Below are 19,482 nucleotides of genomic sequence, written 5' to 3'. Positions count from 1 at the left end.
TGTATTGTTTTTTTAAACATTAACGTTTCAGGCTTACCTGATCCTTGAATTTGAGGTAGCGGTGTTGCGATCGGCAGCATTTATTGCTTCGTACATCTCGTCACAGGCGAAACCATGACTGCTGACGCAAACCGCGCTGAAGCAATGGCAAGTTACTAGTTTTAGTTTTTTTCCCGTACATTTCTATAAAAGATTTGTTATAGATGTGTATGGATCGAGCCAGGGATGCGTTGAAGGGTGGGGATCCAGAGAAAGCCAAACGTCTACTGAGTAAGGCCAAAAAACTTGATCCAAACCAGGATATCGATTGTGAGTGCAATAATTTAAATAATCGTTTTGTTCGTGTTTATTTCTGGACAACCTTCTGGATTTTGCCGCTAAAGACGTAAATCTCACATCACTGTTCGAGAAGAATAATTATTTGAAGACCTAGACAACTTAACCTTCAGTTCACTTTTCACTGAACTCAGTTTGTATTTGAAGAAATTTACCGTTACATGACCTATTCCCGCTTAGCTTTATTATGGATTTCCTCTTAGAATAGTACTCCTTTGGAAATATAATTTCTATGGAAAATGTAAGGCTGTGCACTTCAGGTCTCATATATGTCTACGTGTTCTTAATTTCTAATATTTATTTTGTATTTTTATATATTTTTTTCGCATTATCAACGAAAAGCCCAGGTGCGAAGCTTCAATCAAAATAGTCCGAACTAACAGAAGTGAATAACATGGTCTGCGGCGTGAAACTGTCATTTTTCTATTCGACCGTAAATTAGAAGTAAAGTTGAGTAGCATTCTTGGTTCTGACCTGTATCCAATACGTAGCTTTCAACTTGATTTCAGTAATGATCTCCTGTTTAGGTCACGCATGATCGTTCCTATTTTTTTTCCTTCGCAACCATCTCCTTTCTATCTCTGTTAAACACCCTTACCGAAGCTAGAAACTACTATTTTGGCTGCATATCGTCATTTCGTTCAATTCTCTCTTCTTACGATGTAATCATAGTGAGAAAAATGATTAAGCCATGCGTATTCGTATTCATAAGGAGGAATGCATTTGCTACAGAGATTGTCCATCACTCCGCTTCATTTTTAGATTGCATACCGTAATGACGCATTTCTATGATAAGAATACGAAACTGCTCCTTGCGCTATTGTTCCTACGACTATTTTATAAGTGACAATACCTCATTTCATAAGACCTATTTTTTCATTTAAAACCATGAAATAAATAAATCAAACATTAAAAAATCAAAAATTAATAGAAAAATTGAATTGGAATAAAGCCTTTCCCCTTTCCAGACACTTTTCTTATACTTATTTGAGCTGAAGCGCTGTACAGTTTTAAGTCTAGCTTATAATACTTCCAGAAATTTGTTCACCAATTTGCAATGATGCTGGGCAATAGTTTGTGTAATGTAAGGCATGCACCAGCGTAATTGTAATGTGCAGCGTTGATTCTCACGATTCTCATATGTTCGCTTCGTCCGAAATTTTTGTTGTTTCTTCTTCCGCAGAAATTACATAATTGCTATGCTGATACCCATAACCCTCCTTCATAACTTCTTTCTCTCAGAGTTCTATGTGATCATATTTGCATTTTTTTTTCTGGAAAGGCTCTGTCTTAGAAAACACTTTCGCGGCGCATACACACTTTTTTCCGTTTTTTTTTTCCAAAAAGCGAATTATTCAACCGCGCACACCTGGTTAGACATAAATTAGTGGACTGAGGGTATGCACCTTTTACGGTTTTTTTTTCCGTATAGCTAACTTTTCGTTGTATTAATTCCCTCTCGTTGCTTACGTGGTGGCGAAATGTTTGCAAGGTCGTGCTTGTACTCCTATAAGTCAACTTAAGATTGAGAAAACGACCATTTCAGAATCCACATTGTTAAAGAAAAGACACATTTGAAGAGTTTAAATGGCCATTGTGCTTTTTTCTATGAATTATGTTTTCCTCCGTGGAGGTTTAAAACGGATAAAAAAAAAACGACAAAATAATGAACACTAGTGGATAATTAATTTATGACAATCTGCTGATTTCTGTGTTCACTTTAAGAAAAACTTTTGGAACGAATGTTGAATCGATATTTGTTTTGGATTCCTTGCAATAAAGTGTATCTTAGGTCCTGTTCCTTTGTTTCTTTTTGAGATACCTCATTAAGAGGTGATCCAAAGCTCGTTTTAAGTTTTACAGTGCGATTCAGCTATAATGCCAATGTGTAGTCCCCCTTCTGTAGAATGTTTGATGACCTTTCCTCCAGAGTTGTTGCTCAATAGTTGTTGGTCGTTATGTGAGAATAGTGTCCTTTTGTTATGTTCTCCGATCTTTGATTTTCTGCATTAGCGTTCTCAAAATTCGTAAGTTAACTGAACAAGGTGTGTTCGGCGTATCATTTGTTAATTCCCTCTTCATTTTATCAAATTTGCTCTTGGCAATGTTTCCAATTGGATCCCATCAGATCTTTTTTTCTTTTTAAAACTAGGTTGATCTCTTTTTATGATTCACCGTTGTTGCTTTTGTTTGATTTTTTCATAATTTCGTTCACTTCCTTCTTTTTGTTATTGTGCAGTAACCGCATTAATGTTGCGGATTAAAAAAAGCGACAGTCTCTTCACTTTCGGCGGTTGTTAATCAATTCATCTAGAATGTAACATCAGAACCTCTACTTTTCTAACAGAGCGCTCGTCACGCTAACACTTTTCATACTATTAAAATAACATTCACTTTATACTTTTCATCATAAGCAGATTTCAAGTTGTCAAGTGTTCGCTGTTCTTCTGCGCTTCATTGAAGTTGGGAAAAGTTTCTTCAGGACTTAAGTACTAAAAAGGGGGCGGGTGTGGCGCAGTCGGTTAGAGGTCCGTTGTAGCCACACGGTCGAGGATTCGAATCCGCCCTAGTGCTCACCAAGGCTTTCATCCCTCCGGGGTCGACAAATTGGTACCAGACCTGTCTGGGAGGATAAAACACTGGCTTGATAATCGGCTGGCCCCCGCAAGTCATTGCATAGGCCAACACGCGATTGATACGCCAGTGACTTTATCCTTTATCCTTTTAAGTACTAAAAAAGGAACTTGCTTAATTAAAATACATAGAATCTTGCTGATATAAAAATCAATCTTTGGCTAGGACGGCTCACGGTGTGTAATACTGTTGCTGAATGTCGATGCAACTGCTGGCTAAAGGCAAATGGTCAGTAGAAAAAGTTTTCCACCGTTTTTTTTTCTAGGTTTTTTTTTGCTGAATTTTTTGTACTTTGGTCTGTAGTGACTTCGCATTTTGCCAATATTCACTCTTCACTCCTTTGAGAGATACCAGAACCTCCCCCGCAACAGCCCTTCTTTATTCATAATGTACTCCGCAAAATGCATACTTTCCTGTCTTTCAGATACGTACATAATTAATAGTGATTTAGAACTGCTTATTACATTAATATTTCTCCACATTTCCATCTTTTTCCTCTAAAGTCGTTGCTTTGCTGAATCTGTTTTGGTCTACTTTCTGTTGTTCCAGTTACGCTAAATTTTATCTTCCGTAATGTTTCTTTTTTCCCCTGTAATGCTATATCATTTCGAGCTAATTTGGGGTATTAATGAGAAAACTGGCGGTATCCATCATACTGCCATAGGGAACAAATCACATTTTAGACTGTGACCTATCGGTGAATGACCCAGTCGTCAGTGTTCTTATAAATTAATATGGAGTGGCATCTTTCTTGAATCTTCCATACATTTACCAAATGATGTTTGAAAAAATTTCCCTTGACTGTCCCTAATTTGTGTAAATTCAAAGTGTCCTTTTTTCGATATATTTATTGTAGTCAATTGCGTACTTCACTCCATTTTCTAATAAGTGGAAAAAACGGAGAACTTTGAGACACTTATGTGTGTAATGATGTAGCCGGATCAAAACAACCTGAAACTCTGCACGTAAGTGACCACTTTAAAGGCAGCACTCTACGAATCTGAGGTGGTACGGATTTCAGGTGAAGTATTCGTATACGGGATGGGAGACTATAGAGAGGGGGGCGATTCCGTCCATTTCTTCCTAATTGCCGTAAAAAACGGCCCGGAAGATACGGCTTCGAGCGTTCTGGCGCACTATTTTTTACAGGGAGTTCGATTGGAGCGCGCCAGCCTTGTGCGGCGCCGAATCTTCCTGGCCGTTTTTTACGGCAATTAGGAAGAAATGGACGGAATCACCCCCTCCCCATAGTCTCCCATCCCTCATAAGAATACTCCACCTGAAATCCGTACCACCTCAGATTCGTGGGGTGATGCCTTTAAAGCAGCGCGATGAAGTGGTTGTGGTTGAGGTAGGACCCTCTTTGGCCTCACTCATCTCTGTAGTCCGAGTCGCTCGAGACCGTCAACTCAATCGTCCCGCTTCGGCAGCTTCGGCGACTGCACCGTGCTTCAGATCGTTTTGAACCGACTGCAATGCAATTTTTCTCTTTTATACAAACTACGTTTGGTTTTCTATAATGAAGTTTATATATTAAGAAAAGATAACGTTCAGCTGCTTCATTCTACTTTCTTCCAGATTTTTCCGAAGTATGCAAAATGGAGGTTTTTTCTGATGCAGTTATTATGTTCATCAACATAGAATTCAATTTTGTACGTTGCATCTCGCTCTATCTCTTTCGACATTGATCACATTTTTTATTCCCGTATAAATACGTCCAATTTTTTTCTGTTAGGAAATCGATTAGAAGCTCAGCTGAGCTAAATTCTAAGTTACAGAAAACAGCTGCATTTTCAATTTACAGTGCAAATTCCTCGTCTCTCCCTCTAGATATTTGAACTGAGTTGTCTTCTCAGCACATAGATAATCCCTATCTATGTTAGTTTCTTCACGTAAACTATCGAATGGAAGGGGTCGAACACACATGTTGTTGTTTTGTTTACATGTTGTTGTGTTTGTTGTGGTTTTTTTTCTAAATCACGTGCATGAATTGCACTCTTGCTTGAGACATACCTATAGCCTATGCCTATCAAGCAGAGTTCATGTTCATGCGTCATTATAAGCACGAGATCTTATGTGTTCGGTGCCGTTGTTCTTTTCCCGTGTGTCATCTACTGGGAACGAAACAACGACAGCTGTTGCTCCTATACGCATTGTGTTTCTTTTTTAAAGCCTTACTCAGTACTTCATTTCGTCACTGTGCCCCTTTTCCCTCGTTCAGAATACAACTCTGCGTGGAAGTATTTCATGCTTCTCTGATACATTCTAACCATTTGTCTGCCTCTACTAAATCTCTGCTGTTTTTTCATCATATGGGTAAACTTCAATAATTTCATTTTCATCGCATGAATTTGGTGTTTATTCTTGCTTTCGATGTATTGGTTACGGATGTGTAAACTAGTTTATACATGCATGATGTCATACTGCCTCGATATAACTTTATCTTATTACATTAAAACTAGTTTACAGTTCCATAACGGGTTTTGCATAATTGCCTCACTCGCAGGCATCTGGTAAAAGGTAAAAGATCGAGAAGCGCAGAAGCGATGTAGCAGCAAAATGCCGCTTAGATGCATTCGAGTGTATGCGGCGCATCGACACGTACAGTGCGTTCCGTTATTGTTGCTCAACGATAAAATGCTGAATGTCGTCAATTGACGCATAACCACGTGAACGACGTAAGTATTAGATGTGCGATTCATGATATTGTGGGAGTATGCTGACCGGGATCGGCAATTTGACATCATTTCCCCTGTTATTCACGCAATTTAATATTATTAATTTAAAGGAAAGCTTTTTTAATTTGCAGAAGTGCGAAAGTTGAACCTTCCTTGAATCTTAGCATAGAGATTGCAACTTGTCGATAGTCAAATTTAAACAACAGCCAAGATTGTTAACAAACTTTATTACGGGTTTCTAATTTGTTTTTAATATCATGGTAAAGTGCTAACCAAGCCTTTAATACTTCCGGGGTCTATAAATCGGTACCAGACCCGTCTGGGAGGGTAAAAACACTGACTTGACACATCGGGTCGCCGTAGCACGTCACTTTGAGCTCTGACAATGGAGGTTCTCCTATCTACACGTGAACGTCTCAACATCGTCATTTTTATCTTCTTTTTTTTTTGCCTGAATCGCGAATTTGGACAACCGACATGGTCGGATAGCATTTTTTCTCAAAATGAATTTCATTCATTCGAATGTTTCAAGAGGATCTGTGTTGGAGAATACAAAGTTTTGCACCAAGACTAAAATGGTGTGATGTGCATGTGTGCCATCTAGGAAAATTATGAATTTTCAAGGCGACAGGAGTTTCCTATCTGGTGTGTTAAGCGTTCGCAGAAATACTTGTTTTCTAGATGACAGTCAGCTCTAGATGGCCATCAGCAAATTTCTTGTCAGGATTTCCTCTTCTCGAAAGAATTGATTACAAGGACTCAAGGGGAATAAGTACAAGCCCAGTTATATAGATCAAACATGGTATAGAAGCGAATAACACCTTCCTAGACATCTTTTCTCTTTTTTAGTCGATTGATACCATGATATTTTGTTCCATGTATTCTACCAGCACAGTTCTGCATTAGAATTTTTTTCCTTCTGCAAGGCTCTTGTATGTCTTGCAGTATACTTCACACGACCCATGGCTAAAAAGGAATACCATATCTCTGCGGCGCAAATATGCTTACTATAAGGCATGTCATTTGTCATTTGGTGCGTGTTTCACGAGGCCCTCATCCACAAAATTTCTTGGGAAGCTAGAGGATGATGTAGCGCATCCAGCAGAAGTATCAGAGCGAGATACGAATAAAATCGCATTCACAAATGTTTCGACTCTTCCTGGTATTTCCCGTAATTTATTTCCCACGCCCATTTTTCTTGCGGACGTTTCCAGCGCATCTCTTGCCGACGATACTTATTTACTGTCTCTTATTTCCTACGAAGTGGTTTTCTCCTCATTGTTTTGTGTGTAAGCGAATTTGATCATACTTTTGTACCAAACTCTTTGTTAGCTGCTTCGCCCTAGTTGTTTTTCCATACCACCACTTTTTGAAAAGTTTGCGCCTCAGAAATACTATAGCAGCATCAACACGACATGAAGCACGGTGCATTTGCGCAAGGGATTGCGTTCGATGGGTTGCGATGAAACGTAGCGGTTGGGCACGAGTGAGAACTTCGCTACCTGCAGTTCGCGATGTTCCCATTTCGATTCCAACCGCTATCTCTACCACGCCGCTTTGACCGCAGCCGCAGACACAACTGCACCGTGCTTCTTGTCGTTTTGACCCGACTATATGTACTTCTACTAGAATTATTGTGTATTAGAGTTATAGCCCTCATAACAAACAGAGCTTTTGTAACCTTAATAATTTGCATCGATCTGCTCTGTGTTCTTCATTCTTTTCTTTTTCGTTTCCGAACTTAACAGTGTGATCAGAATTTTATTCTTCTTGTTGGAATTCATCATGATTTCTAGGTAGAATGATGTTGTGGTCTCCTTGACATTCTGTTAATTTTCAGTTCTTCTGAAAAAGGCAAATCTGATGGGCGCGAGTAGCGAATCTTCGTCACGAGATTCCGAAGAACGCAGCTATGCACATGATGATCACTACGAAGAACCTAATCTTCGTAGTAGACGGGCTCACAAGTCTCCGCCTAGGACAGGTATTCTAAAAATCTTGTTTTCTGTTCTGTTTTTACGCAAGGGAGAAGTTGAGAACTAGATGCTGTGTTCAGCTAAATGTTTGCTACCCCTCTGAGTTTGGGTTGACATGACGTTTCCGTTGTTTTTTTTAACGTATGATTCAGTTTTCTATAACTACTAGCTTGTAGCTATTTGATTATTTTTCTATGGGAATGCATTTGGAAGCTTGTCGTAGGAACGATTTTGACATGTTAGATCTCTTTATGTTCTGGTTTTCGAAGCCTTAATAATCATTCGGGTAGATAGTTCTAGAATCTTATATCGTTCTGTGGTTTAGAAAACCAAAGTTTACGTTTGAGTGAAATGATACCCGCTGATGTCAGTCAGCTCGGTTCCCCTACTGTTCTCAGTAGTTTAGTAAGTAAACTTGCCGTATTTAATTAATTTCTCTTTCTTTTTTTTTTCTTTAGAGTTTATCTATGGCTGCATCAGATCCGCTTTAATTTTACACCATAGGCACTCCACTCAATTTAAGCTTACTTTATCGATCTCGCTCAAATGTTGCTACAAACATTGTCCATTATACACTTCGTTCTATTTCTGTTCTTGATACTTTACAAATCTAATTCTGTCTTCAACGTAAAGCTGTAGGTGTGAAGACAAATAGTTATTGAAAACAGGACTGACAAGAATCTCTGACTTTTATAACCAAAAATCGAGAATAGTGTACATTTGATAGCTGCTTTGTGAAATCTACGAAACACAGTCACTTTCACAGATCATTGGGGGAATCTACCGAATTTGTCGTTCTAACTATCAAGCACAGTTTAATTTGACGTTTCCGAGTTTTCTTTTGATTTTTTTTCTTTTTCCTAAATAAAGTAGTTTTTCCGCATTTAAAATTTGATCGGTTTCACCAGATGAAATCTGGCTAACAATATTGGTGGTTATCCCTTATTTCTTACCTGCAAAATACGCGGAAACTTTTGGTATTGAACGTGACTTTTGTCTGCTAATGTGTAACTGATGCATTAACCTTTCAAGTTGTGTGTAATAAGTCTTAAGGGCCATCCACTGAAAACTTGCATCTTCTTCTTAGATAATTCCAGATAGCCTCATTGTTCTTCCGTTTTGTAGTGAAGTGACACCTAATGCATTCTGAAAGTGGTTTTTTTTAAGCATCAGATAGCAAATTGAATGGAACTGCTGCATCGACAACAAAATCGAGAACAGCCAAGTCTAGATCATCGTCACGTACTCCTAAACTAGGTGTAGACTATACAAAAGAGGTAAGTTTTGCTCTTCAGTCGCTTTCAGCCAGGCGTTGATTTTCGTTTAACGATTTCTCCTTTTTTCAGCAAGCTGATCTTGTTGAACGAATTCGACATTGTAAAGACTACTATGAAATCCTTAACGTAAGCTTTTCCATCCATTCAATTTTTTTTTTTGCTATTGTTCATTGACTACACGTGCTGACAATCTAGGTGTCAAAGACGGCGTCTGACGCAGAAATTAAGAAAGAGTACAGAAGGATGGCCCTTCAACTTCACCCGGACAAATGTAGAGCTCCGCATTCAACGGAAGCCTTTAAAGGTGAGATCCATTACATAGAAGATGTACTCCAACAGTACGGTTAGAAGATTTTGATATTATTTCCTGGATACTGCAGTGTTTGCACAAGAAATACGTCACTCTGAATTTTAGCCTTGGGCAACGCATATGCGGTCCTATCTAATGAAGACAAGCGAAAGCAGTATGACGTGTACGGTGCTGATGGAGGAACCAGCAACGTAAGTAGAGGACAAAGAGGCGATTTCTTCGAGTATGACTATGCGCACGGATTTGATGGTTTGTCACAACTGTTCATTATTTTTCTTTTAAATATACGATTGCAACCATTCGCTTTATGTGATCACCATTCTAGCCGAATTCTCACCGGAGGAGATATTCAATATGTTCTTTGGTGGAGGTTTCCCGTCAGAATCCGTGCGAAGAGGACGACATGGATTTCATAGTGCCCACAGCACTCGGAATCAAAATGAGGTATGAACTTTTTCACCTCAGATAGAGTGGATAATTCTCATCTGTTAGTAGAGCTAGGTGACAGTATCCTGGATGACGGTTTTCAGAGCCCGTACACACCACTCTTGCAATTACTACCGCTTATTGCTATTCTCGTTCTCGGTCTTCTCGCTCAGTTGATGGTAGGCGACCCAGCATATTCTCTGCACCACTCGAGGTTCGGTTTTGCCCTTCTTAGCAAGCAAAAAATTAAATTATTATCCTGTTGAATTATTTATTTTTATGTTTTCCCCATTGTTTCTGTTCAAATGAGCGGAATTTTTCCCATTGCTCTGTTTATTTGCTAAACTTGCAATTTTTTCTGGGTTTTTCATGCATCGTTTATCACTTCTTCCTTTCAGCAAGTTTCCAATCAAACGCCTTACGCAGAGCGATTTAAGAGTGCCTTACTTTGTACGAAGTGATTTTGAACAAGCGTACCGCGGAAGAATTCATCAGGTGTGTGTAATACACAGTTTACCAGCTTGAAAGTGATGAAGCCGTCAGAATTTCTTCCTGACTTCATCATCACCTCTAACTCGTAGGGCAAGGAGAAGCAATAGCAGTATTTCTGCATTACATTTCGCACAATTGTGTTGTTAATATCTACAATATTAAAATTCTGTTAATCTCAGATTGAATCCCAAGTTGAAGACGAATACATCCAAAATTTACGGATGAACTGCTATAAAGAGCAGAACCAGCGTAAGTTATTCTTTTTTTTAATCGCTTTGTCTTCCCAGTAATGTCTCAGCAAGCTTATTTTTTCCAACTCATTTCTTCTTTTAAAATTTAAGTCTAAAATTAAGTTGTGTAAGTACAGTTGCATTTGAAATCTTTCCGTGTTATCTTTTCACACGAAATCGCTAGGTTTCAGGCGAGACACTTTTATATCGCGCTCGATGGCAACGTGATGATGATTTATTACGACGAGCGAATCAAATGGCTATGCCTCATTGCGATCGTCTTAGAGAGATATACAGTCATTAGTGCGAGTTCCACGAAAAATTACCGGAGTGCATAAGGAGCTTTTGATGACGTTTCAGCTCAACGCTTTTACCTCTTCCTGAGGGCAAGCTCTGTATAGGCGCTCTTTTTTTGCATCACATCACATCCGACTATGTCGGTGGTAAATCACGAGGTATTTCTATGTATGTTCGTTATTCACAATGCCCGCGGTGGCGTACATTTTCTTGTCTGTGTGATCTTTCGCTCGATACATAAATAAATACGTTAGATATTGTATATTAGTTCTTCATTCTGATTCACCACATTTTAATGAACTAATTCGTGTTTTATTTCTGAATCACTGGTGTTTATTAGCTTTTGTGATTCAGTTTTTGCTCGGTCCTTTTTTTTCATTCTAGCTCTCAATTTTAATTCCTTTTTCGGACTGGGAGTAGTTGAATATGCGTTTGCGTATTGTGAAATGATTGCAGCCCTCCACTATTTTTTTTTTCAAATTCATATAAATTGGATGTAACCATGATGCATCATGGAGACTTACTTTTAGGTTTTAGGCCCCCTTTTCGTAATCATGTAACGGTAGACAGCTCCTCATCATCACCAGCTCAAAATGATACCACTGACCCGTTCCGTGGGCATGTTCGGTTCTGAAATTAAACCTGTGATAAATGCCAAATGATTAGCTCTATCTGCAAAGTATATAACATTAACCATTGGATGACTGTTTGTTTGTAACCCTAATAAACTTTAATTACATCATGGTTTAAGGTCCTCGTTTGCTTTGTCTTTTCGAGAATAGTACCTGATGTGACAAAAAAAGTGGTGGCGTTGACATGGATCACTTTTAGGTGGATCCGGCAAAAAATCGGGTACCCAACGCGGAATGCCAGATTGGTCGACGGTTACGGTACGTTCGAGAAATCTAAATAATTGTTCTTTTGTTACTTAGAACCTCCGATAGCGTCAAAAGAGATGACGAAACGTTACTGAATGGTGCTCCGTTTGATTCTTCAACATCGGTTTTCCTACTTTGTAAAGTCGAGTGTGAATTCTGTGCATCACACGTAGGCATGTCATGGGTAGTAGGTAGTTGTACCATGTAGCATACACTAACTGCTGTGATACACGCGAACAAGGTTCAAAAAGGTCCGAAAATTTCGTTTTCGATTGGTTGGACTCTCTAGTCATCCGAATTTCCCAACACTCAGATGATGTGAAATCAGTGGGTAGATGTTTGTCTTTCTTTCTGACATTTATTATCCCTTGGTGCTAAAAAATGACATAGACACGCAAAGACATCAATGCCGTGAGTAAAGTTGTAGTCGTTCCGGAATAATGTTCCGAAAATGGGCTTCCAAGAGTTTTATTTCATTTTCATCGTTTCTCGCAAAGGTTTGTAATTACCGTATCTGTTCAGTTTATGCCAAAACTTCAAGATCAAATTCTTGTTTTAGCCACACTGACTATAAACCTAGTTTTTCTACCTTGGAAGTGTGTGGACCCAATTTCAGTGTGCAATCCAAGAAATCGTCAGTGATTTGGAGTCAGCGTTTTTTCAGTTCTCTCAGCAAAATTGAGTATTCTATTTTACCTTCCTCTTTCTTTCGTTCTTTCTTTGCAATTCGTTTTTGTTTTCTGCAAGGTGTGCTAACAACTTGCAGAAAACATGTTTTTAATTTTTCCCTTTAAAAAGCCACTAATTCCGTGAGACACTGATGTTCTCTTTTTTTCCGAGAAAATTCAGCAGTCGCGTTCTGGACTATTGAAATACTAGTCTGGATTTATTTTACGTTTTAAAGCTTATGATTTCAGTATTCGGTTGTTATCTTAAGTGTGGTTCTGATATTCCTTGATACTTTAAACTGCCTATTAACTGAACCTATGTAATGATAGTATGTTGCAGTCGAAAAAAACGGATTATTATTGTGAGGGAGCAACTTATGAAGTTATACCTATAAAGTGAGATTATCCATAACTCGATCAAAATAAAGACTAAAACCGAAGCCATTTGCAAATGATGGAAGTGCATTGTGAAACTGAAAATTACTGGTTGCGAGTAACTGGAAGCATAAGAAGTCAAATGACACGAATAGTAATAGCGTTATTAGGCGTATCAACATAATTGAAGCTGGATCATAGTGAAAAATCCCACAAGAGGAACGTTAGAGAATTACAAGATGCTATTTTGCAAATTTTATAGTGCATCGTTTCACCTCGTTAGGTAATTGCAACGTTGTCTGTTTATAGAGGCGAAAGCTGTGCGACATTGCCTACAGGCACTGTAATGTATCTTTCGAAGAATTCTTTTTTAACTTCAAAGAGTCCGCTCTGTATGACTGTTGATTCTCAATGTTAAATACTGCAGACATTCTATTTTCTTTTTTCAGCCGCGTTTGGAATATGACAAAATATTCAGCCCACCTAGGCCGGAATCATTCAATTGGAGGGATTATTTCGCTGTAAGGTTTCCTAATTCATCTTAAGTATAATTCGACTGCTTTTGTTAGGTTATTGAAAATCTATGTGGCGAATTCAGGCCACAGGAACGAATCCTTGTACAGATGAGATTTTGTTCGGACATGTTCGATATCTAGAGCAAACTGTTAGCGAAAGACTTTTTGAGCATGGAAAACATATATTCGTTAAAACGGAGAACGATAACGAACGAGTAGCCAGAATAGAGGTATGACATCAACTTGTTCATTTTAAATCTTTGTTGTACGTATACAAATAGGTTTTCAAGCCATTTTATCCAGGTTTGTTGCAAAGGAAAATTATTCGTGAATTATTTGAACATCGATGATAAGGAGAGAAGAGACGACGTCGATGGTGAAATTACTGTTGATGATGTTGTGACGAATGCGCGTGAAGTTGAACAATCCAAGAAGAGGTTGGATATTTCTTATTTACTCCTTCATCCTTATCTTCACAGTTTGGAGGGTTCTTGCTGAGGAGAAAGAAAAGCGTCGTAAATGGGATTTCCTCGATGTGGAAGAGATTGCTAGGTACAAGGACGTGCTTGATTGCCATCTGAACGATCTGATAAAGGTATGTGGTGGTAAGTATCTGATCCTGTCAATTCATTTGCATTTAACTCGTGCCATCTCCAGGAAGGTCAATACTTCGAACTTCAAGATGCTGTAGAGCCTCGTTGTGTGTTTTGTTGTCGCGTGCTCGCCAACCTTGGTGGTATCGTCATTTACGAAACTATGAATTTTGTAGGATTTTCTCCTTCTTGAAATTATTTCTCGATTTAGCAGCTAAATGCTTTCTTTGTTTAAATAGAATATGTCCATCAACATCACTGATCCACGATGTCATCCAATAGGTTGGGCTGCTAGCCATCAAGAGGACTCCGTAAGATTTTTGTGATGGTTTCTCTTCAAATGCTTCTGCTGTTTTTCATTCTTTTTCTTCAAGGTTTCATATTGTCCTGGAAAGTATAGTGCAGAGAACATCAAAAAATTTGCGAAAAATTCGGTTCCTGCTATTGTGTTCAAGAGATATGAACTGAAAGAGCATATTCTCAAGGTAAATTTTTCCTGGTTTTGGTTCCGTTAGTTCAAAGCATTTTCTATAGTCGGTGTTTTGCATTATTTATCATGAAAAGAGGAAGCGTACAGGTTGGCTCCTTGGTTGAAGTGCAAGATGCTGAACAAAGAGCGGCAATATTCCCCGGACACGTTAGCGAGGTCATCAATTGTCACTTCGTCAAAATTGTTTCATGTTCGTATGGACGCCCAGATACCAGAGAGGTAATGTATTTTTTCGCTTCCCCTTTAAAATGTTTTCGTCTTTTAATTAAAAACATCATTTGAGCTCAATATTTTGCAGAATTTTCTTTTTGGTGAGTTTTGCACCTTTTTTTGATAAGATAGAATGGTGCTGTTGTTGGTGAAAGATTCAAAGTTATTCTATTGATTCCTTCATTTCAATCTTTATCTACTTGGTATTTTAGATTGTTGCTCATCGAGGAACGCACGGAGTGTTTCCACAAGGGTTTTGCGCATCGGTCGGCTACCAACTTTCATTGCCGCAAAAGTCGTTTTTGCGAGATAAGAATCACACCGATTTCCCATGGAGTTGGAAGTCTTATGCAGCACAATGGGGCATTCCTGGGGTATGCACTTTTTGTAAGGGTATTTTTCTTCCTTCTCCAGTCAAATCTATCCACTACAGCGGTCGGACCTTCGTGCGACTCTCATCGGGCTACGGAAGGTCCTACCGCGTCATGTCGAGCATAACTCTTTACCAAATTGCACAACGAGACAGCTCGTTTTGACTCGTTCATGTATTTTTGTTCATTCTTTCTTTTTTGTTGTTTAGATATCGACAAACGAATGCAATTTTGAACCAATTCCTGGACGGGAAGCAAAAATTACTCCTATGAGACATATTGAGGTTGTTTGATCACGAAATTACTACTTTTTCTTTTCGAAAAAAAAACCCACACCTGTTATTTGTAGGTATTCTGCTACCAACGAGGGGTTATGTACGCAGCATTAATCCATCGGGCGGTTCGAAACCTTGTGCTTATTGAGTTGAGTTGTGACACCACTCCAAATCCACCACTAATGTTTGTCATCGGGTTAGTTAGATGGTTTTGTTCTACGCTCTAATTTCTCGCTGAGTTATTTCACTGTTTGTTCGATCAACTAATATTTTTTGCGTTTTTCTCGCTGCTTCTGAAGCAGCTAGAGCTATTTTGATGTAGAAAGTGGCTTAATACGTCATGAAAAGTGTCCTATTTTCATTTCAGCTGTGATAATCTTTTTCCATGTGGGTTCGCTGCGAAGTATGAAATTCCCTTCATTGGTGAAGCACCATTCTTGTCTCTTCCTCCTTTAAAAAATGAAGGCTGGTAAAGTTCCCTTTTAGAAACTTCCCTTGTATTTTTTTTTGATTTGGTAGTTTAGGCGCTTCACGATTCGACCTAATGCGGCTTCAGTATTCTTCAAAGCCTGGCAATATATTTCAAGAAAGAAAAATGAGCGATCCTACTTTCTTACCTGAGGTGTGGATGAAAGGTTTGTAAACGAGTGTTTTGTTTGCTAAACTGAATTGTTACAATTTTAAAATCGGATTGAAGATTGACAACTCTTCGTGATCATTGAATAGTACGAAAAGTCCTCTCGAAATCTTTTACAAACATTCCAGACGACTTTTTTTGAGGAGCTGACGCGTGTCGCCTGTTTTTTTTTTCGTTTCCGCGACACAGGGCATCTGACAAAACGGAGTATTTTTTTGCATAGCCTACGAACTAATTTCGTTTATATTTGCTATTTAATTTTCGTATTTTTGTTTACCAAGTAATGAAAAAATGGCAATGGAAGTTTTTGATGCATTATGTGCATCATATCGTCCCTAATGTGTTCACTGTGATAGATTCTTGATTTTTAAATTGTAGTCAATATTCTCTGTTTATAGGTGATGTTTGGCTTCCACGCATTTACGTTCACCCTTCATGTCGAATAGGGCCTTGGTTTGTTCGATCTCAGTTCGCCGCATTAGCTCGATATTATGAAGCCGGTCCAATACCACACGTCCTTCGAGTTTTAATAGCCGTGCGTTTTTCTTTTTCCTTTCTTTCTTACATCCTTATATATCTTTAATAGATTTCCATTGCTTTTATAGCCTCCATAAATAGTATACCAAGGCTTTCTCTTGCATTTTTTTATTGTTTTGTATAAAAGGTAATCACTCTACAGCTAATATTTTGACCAAAAGAAATGTTTCACGTGTGAATCGCGAATATAACATCTATTTTGCAAACCTTTTGAAACTTTTGAAGACTTTCCAAAAACTAAATAATCTGCACTTTACGAGAGATAGCATCCTTTTTTTCCGAAATATGGCCAATCTTTGGAAAAGGGGATTTAATTGTTTTTCTTAACGAATATTGTGTCGAAGATGATATGAATATTAGGCACTGCTGCGTTATTCTTGTACTATCATTTGCTGATATTCCGTGCACATGTTTTCTTTTAGAAACCCATCGAACATAACCAAAATATATTGTTCGATCTCCTTTTAACGCGAATATTATTCCCTTTGTACTATCATGCATGATCGTTTGCGTAGATGAATAGTTTTGAGGAGTTGCAGCTCAGTAAATATATTCAATCTCTTTAAAAATCCTTTCATTTCTTTTAAAAACAAAGGGACATTTTCAAATTTATTGTTTGCATCCTAAGTGACTTAAACTTACTTGAGGTTCATTACGTATGAAATTATTATTATTCATTATGTATGTATCTCATATGTGAAGTTTTATGATTTTCTGTGAGATAGTGTTCTATGTTGTCATAAGAGGTCAAAACATTAACGAGCGATAAAATTAGCTCCACCTACCTCCACATAAAGACAACGGGTGGATAAAAACACAATATGGTCGGGTCAAAATAACCTGAAGCTCGGTGCCGCTGTGTAACCAGTTGCGCTCGAACAGGTTAGGATAGAGGGGGTTACTTGCTAGTACCAGTCATCGCTGCAGTTCTCGATGGTCCCACCTAGATCCCAACAGCTAGCTCCATCGCGCCATTTCGAGCGCAGCATGCTTCAGTTCATTTTGACGCGACTATACCTAAAACACTTGCTCTCTACCTGCACACTGTGACGACTTATTTTTGAAAAATCGACACAACAAAATCTTTCGCATGACAAATTCCTCTTACATCTTGAAAGCAAAGTCAGGAAGGTAGAGAGCTACGTCCTCGTTTTAATGATAAGACCTAAATGTTATCCACATTTCAGGATGTGTACCAATGCGCTTCACTGGAACACCGTGTAGATGTCCAAAGCATCCTCAACACTGATGATGATGATGTTGCAGTAATATATGTGAAGTACAAATGGCGAACGTCGGCAGACCATGTGGTTATGAGAGTTCCGGTGTGCAAAACAGCGCGGCAGACGTCAGGATGGTTGAGGGTAAGTTGAATATGAATTATTCCTTTAGACATTGGTTAAATTTAGTTTTTTTTCGCCTTAGTAAGATATTTTGCATGCAGGTGCTTCTGCGATCTCTTGGATGTTGTCCGTACCTGTTTTCCTTCGAAAAGACTCCGAAGTGTGGATGTAATAAGATATTTTTAGAGGAACGACGAAAGGTTTGTGTTCTACAAATCCAGTGTAATGTTCCTCATTTCATACTTATTCTGTTCAGATGGCTGAATCGCCAGCTGAATTCGTCAAAAAAGCGGATCATTTCAACACTTTAGAAAAGCGAAGGTAGTTAATCTTTAATTTTAACTGGTTATTGTTCATCAGTTTTGTCGTTTCACTTGAAATTATTTCTCATTTCTTTTCGTCGCAAGACTTCTTCGCCCTTATTTGAGTTTAAATAATTGTTGCTGTGCCCTATTGTTCACTGAATTTAGAAATTAGTTTTGGAATTGGTCTTACATTCCATTTTTAGAAGACGTTGCCCTAAAGTGGGCTCATCAAAACGTCGCCGTACACAACAACCGTCGCCGCTCCCCAAGGAATTGGACAATCATTCCACTAGGAATGCCCTCGTATGCAAAACTTCTCGCCTATTCATCTTTTTCCCTTTCTCTTAATAAATTTGTATGGATGATGGATTAAAAACGCACCATCCGCATGAAATTATGTGCTCTGAGCGAGCGTGAGCGCCATTTAGATTCCATCTGATACTGTCTGTCAGACTAATCTTCGCTTACCTTACTTTGGCCTGTTTTTTTTTTGTTTTGTTTCTCAGCCAAAGTTCAGATGTTTATGGAGTACTTTTTTTTTACTCAACGTCAAAATTGTGCGAAGTAATGGTGCCTTCAGACGTCCGACGACGACTTCTCGCGGTCATCGATTGACGAAATGCCGTTACTACATCCTGCAGACTCTACAGGATTTGTACCGAACGGAAGTACTAATGGAGAAGAGACGAGCAATCAATGTAGTAGTTCTGATGAAGTGCATTTTAACGGAATTCCAGCCAACAATACGGTGAGTGATGAACATTTGTTAAGCTCTATATTTGTTGTACTTATTCAAAACTATTCACAAGGCCTTACTATAGCAACAGTGTACTGAGTGTCTGATTTTTGTTAAGTGTACTGTAAGCGAATCTCAGACCAAGTTTCTTTTCTGGGCGGTACCGTCGCGGTGGCCAGTCCTTGAAGGAGCAAAGAAAAAAGCGTAAAAAGCAAAAACAACGAACGTATCAATGTGTCATTCACTTGTTTATTGAAGATTACAGTTTTCTACTGCTATTTAGCGTTGTTTTTCTTTTCCTTTATTTGAGCAGAGTTCTTAGTTATATAGAATCGATATTCTAGTCACCTCAACGTCCCCTCCGTATTGATGGCGACGCAAAAGAATGGGATGCGAAACAGCTCTTAGGATTTTTACGGACGACTTTCCCTGATCTAAGCGATGTGACCAATGTCTTAGAAAGAGAGGTAGCCTATTTCAGTGCAAAAATCGTGTACAAACGTACAAATCCTTGAGTGCTTCAGAATATTGATGGAGCCAAATTGTTAACGATGTCCCAGCAAGACTGCATTGATTCACTCGGTCTAAATTTGGGACCAGCGCTTCGACTTTATGAAGTCATACAGGTAGGTTGAAGCGGTCTATTTAACTGTTATAAGTTTACTGATGCATGACTACGTAGCAGACTTTCCAGGAGATGAAAAGCGCAAACGAAAACCATATTTAACAGATCCAGAAAGCATAATTTCCATAATCGGTTTGTTAATTCCGAGTTATGACTTCATTGGATCAGCATTCTGCTCTTTTGTTGACCATCCTCAAGAAGATCACTTTTACCTTTGACGTGTATGAAATCTGAAGATCAATTTACAAGGTCTAGTATACTGGTGACC

At 38.6% G+C, this 19,482-nt stretch overlaps 1 protein-coding gene across 3 annotated transcripts; it reads left to right on the top strand.

Annotated features, from left to right (window-relative positions):
• Nucleotides 1-114: 114 nt before the first annotated feature.
• Nucleotides 115-19,316, top strand: RB195_003742 (uncharacterized protein; the record flags this gene model as incomplete). 3 transcript variants are annotated; one of them, XM_064201524.1, is made up of 36 exons in its annotated part: nucleotides 115-147; nucleotides 204-309; nucleotides 7,489-7,632; nucleotides 8,792-8,901; nucleotides 8,971-9,027; nucleotides 9,097-9,205; nucleotides 9,317-9,460; nucleotides 9,537-9,655; nucleotides 9,742-9,851; nucleotides 10,036-10,132; nucleotides 10,309-10,378; nucleotides 10,551-10,662; nucleotides 10,720-10,814; nucleotides 11,488-11,546; nucleotides 13,027-13,098; nucleotides 13,176-13,322; nucleotides 13,396-13,529; nucleotides 13,579-13,687; nucleotides 13,750-13,857; nucleotides 13,925-13,996; nucleotides 14,060-14,170; nucleotides 14,263-14,394; nucleotides 14,598-14,759; nucleotides 14,966-15,040; nucleotides 15,106-15,227; nucleotides 15,399-15,496; nucleotides 15,556-15,666; nucleotides 16,067-16,203; nucleotides 17,393-17,569; nucleotides 17,650-17,748; nucleotides 17,805-17,869; nucleotides 18,057-18,156; nucleotides 18,434-18,601; nucleotides 18,934-19,056; nucleotides 19,114-19,215; nucleotides 19,284-19,316. In XM_064201524.1, 36 exons carry the CDS (start codon nucleotides 115-117, stop codon nucleotides 19,314-19,316), a joined length of 3,822 nt encoding a protein of 1,273 aa, XP_064057403.1. The 3 variants fall into 3 exon arrangements, with proteins under 3 accessions (XP_064057403.1, XP_064057405.1, XP_064057404.1); XM_064201522.1 differs by lacking the exons at nucleotides 115-147; nucleotides 204-309; nucleotides 7,489-7,632; ... (8 more) ...; nucleotides 10,551-10,662; nucleotides 10,720-10,814 and having other exon boundaries at nucleotides 11,523-11,546; XM_064201523.1 differs by lacking the exons at nucleotides 10,720-10,814; nucleotides 11,488-11,546; nucleotides 13,027-13,098; ... (19 more) ...; nucleotides 19,114-19,215; nucleotides 19,284-19,316 and having other exon boundaries at nucleotides 10,551-10,663.
• Nucleotides 19,317-19,482: the final 166 nt, after the last annotated feature.

This window comes from Necator americanus, chromosome IV (assembly GCF_031761385.1).
Source record: "Necator americanus strain Aroian chromosome IV, whole genome shotgun sequence".
Lineage (NCBI taxonomy): Eukaryota > Metazoa > Nematoda > Chromadorea > Rhabditida > Ancylostomatidae > Necator > Necator americanus.
Note: the sequence above shows the minus strand (reverse complement) of the source record. Positions and strands in the feature narration are given on the sequence as shown.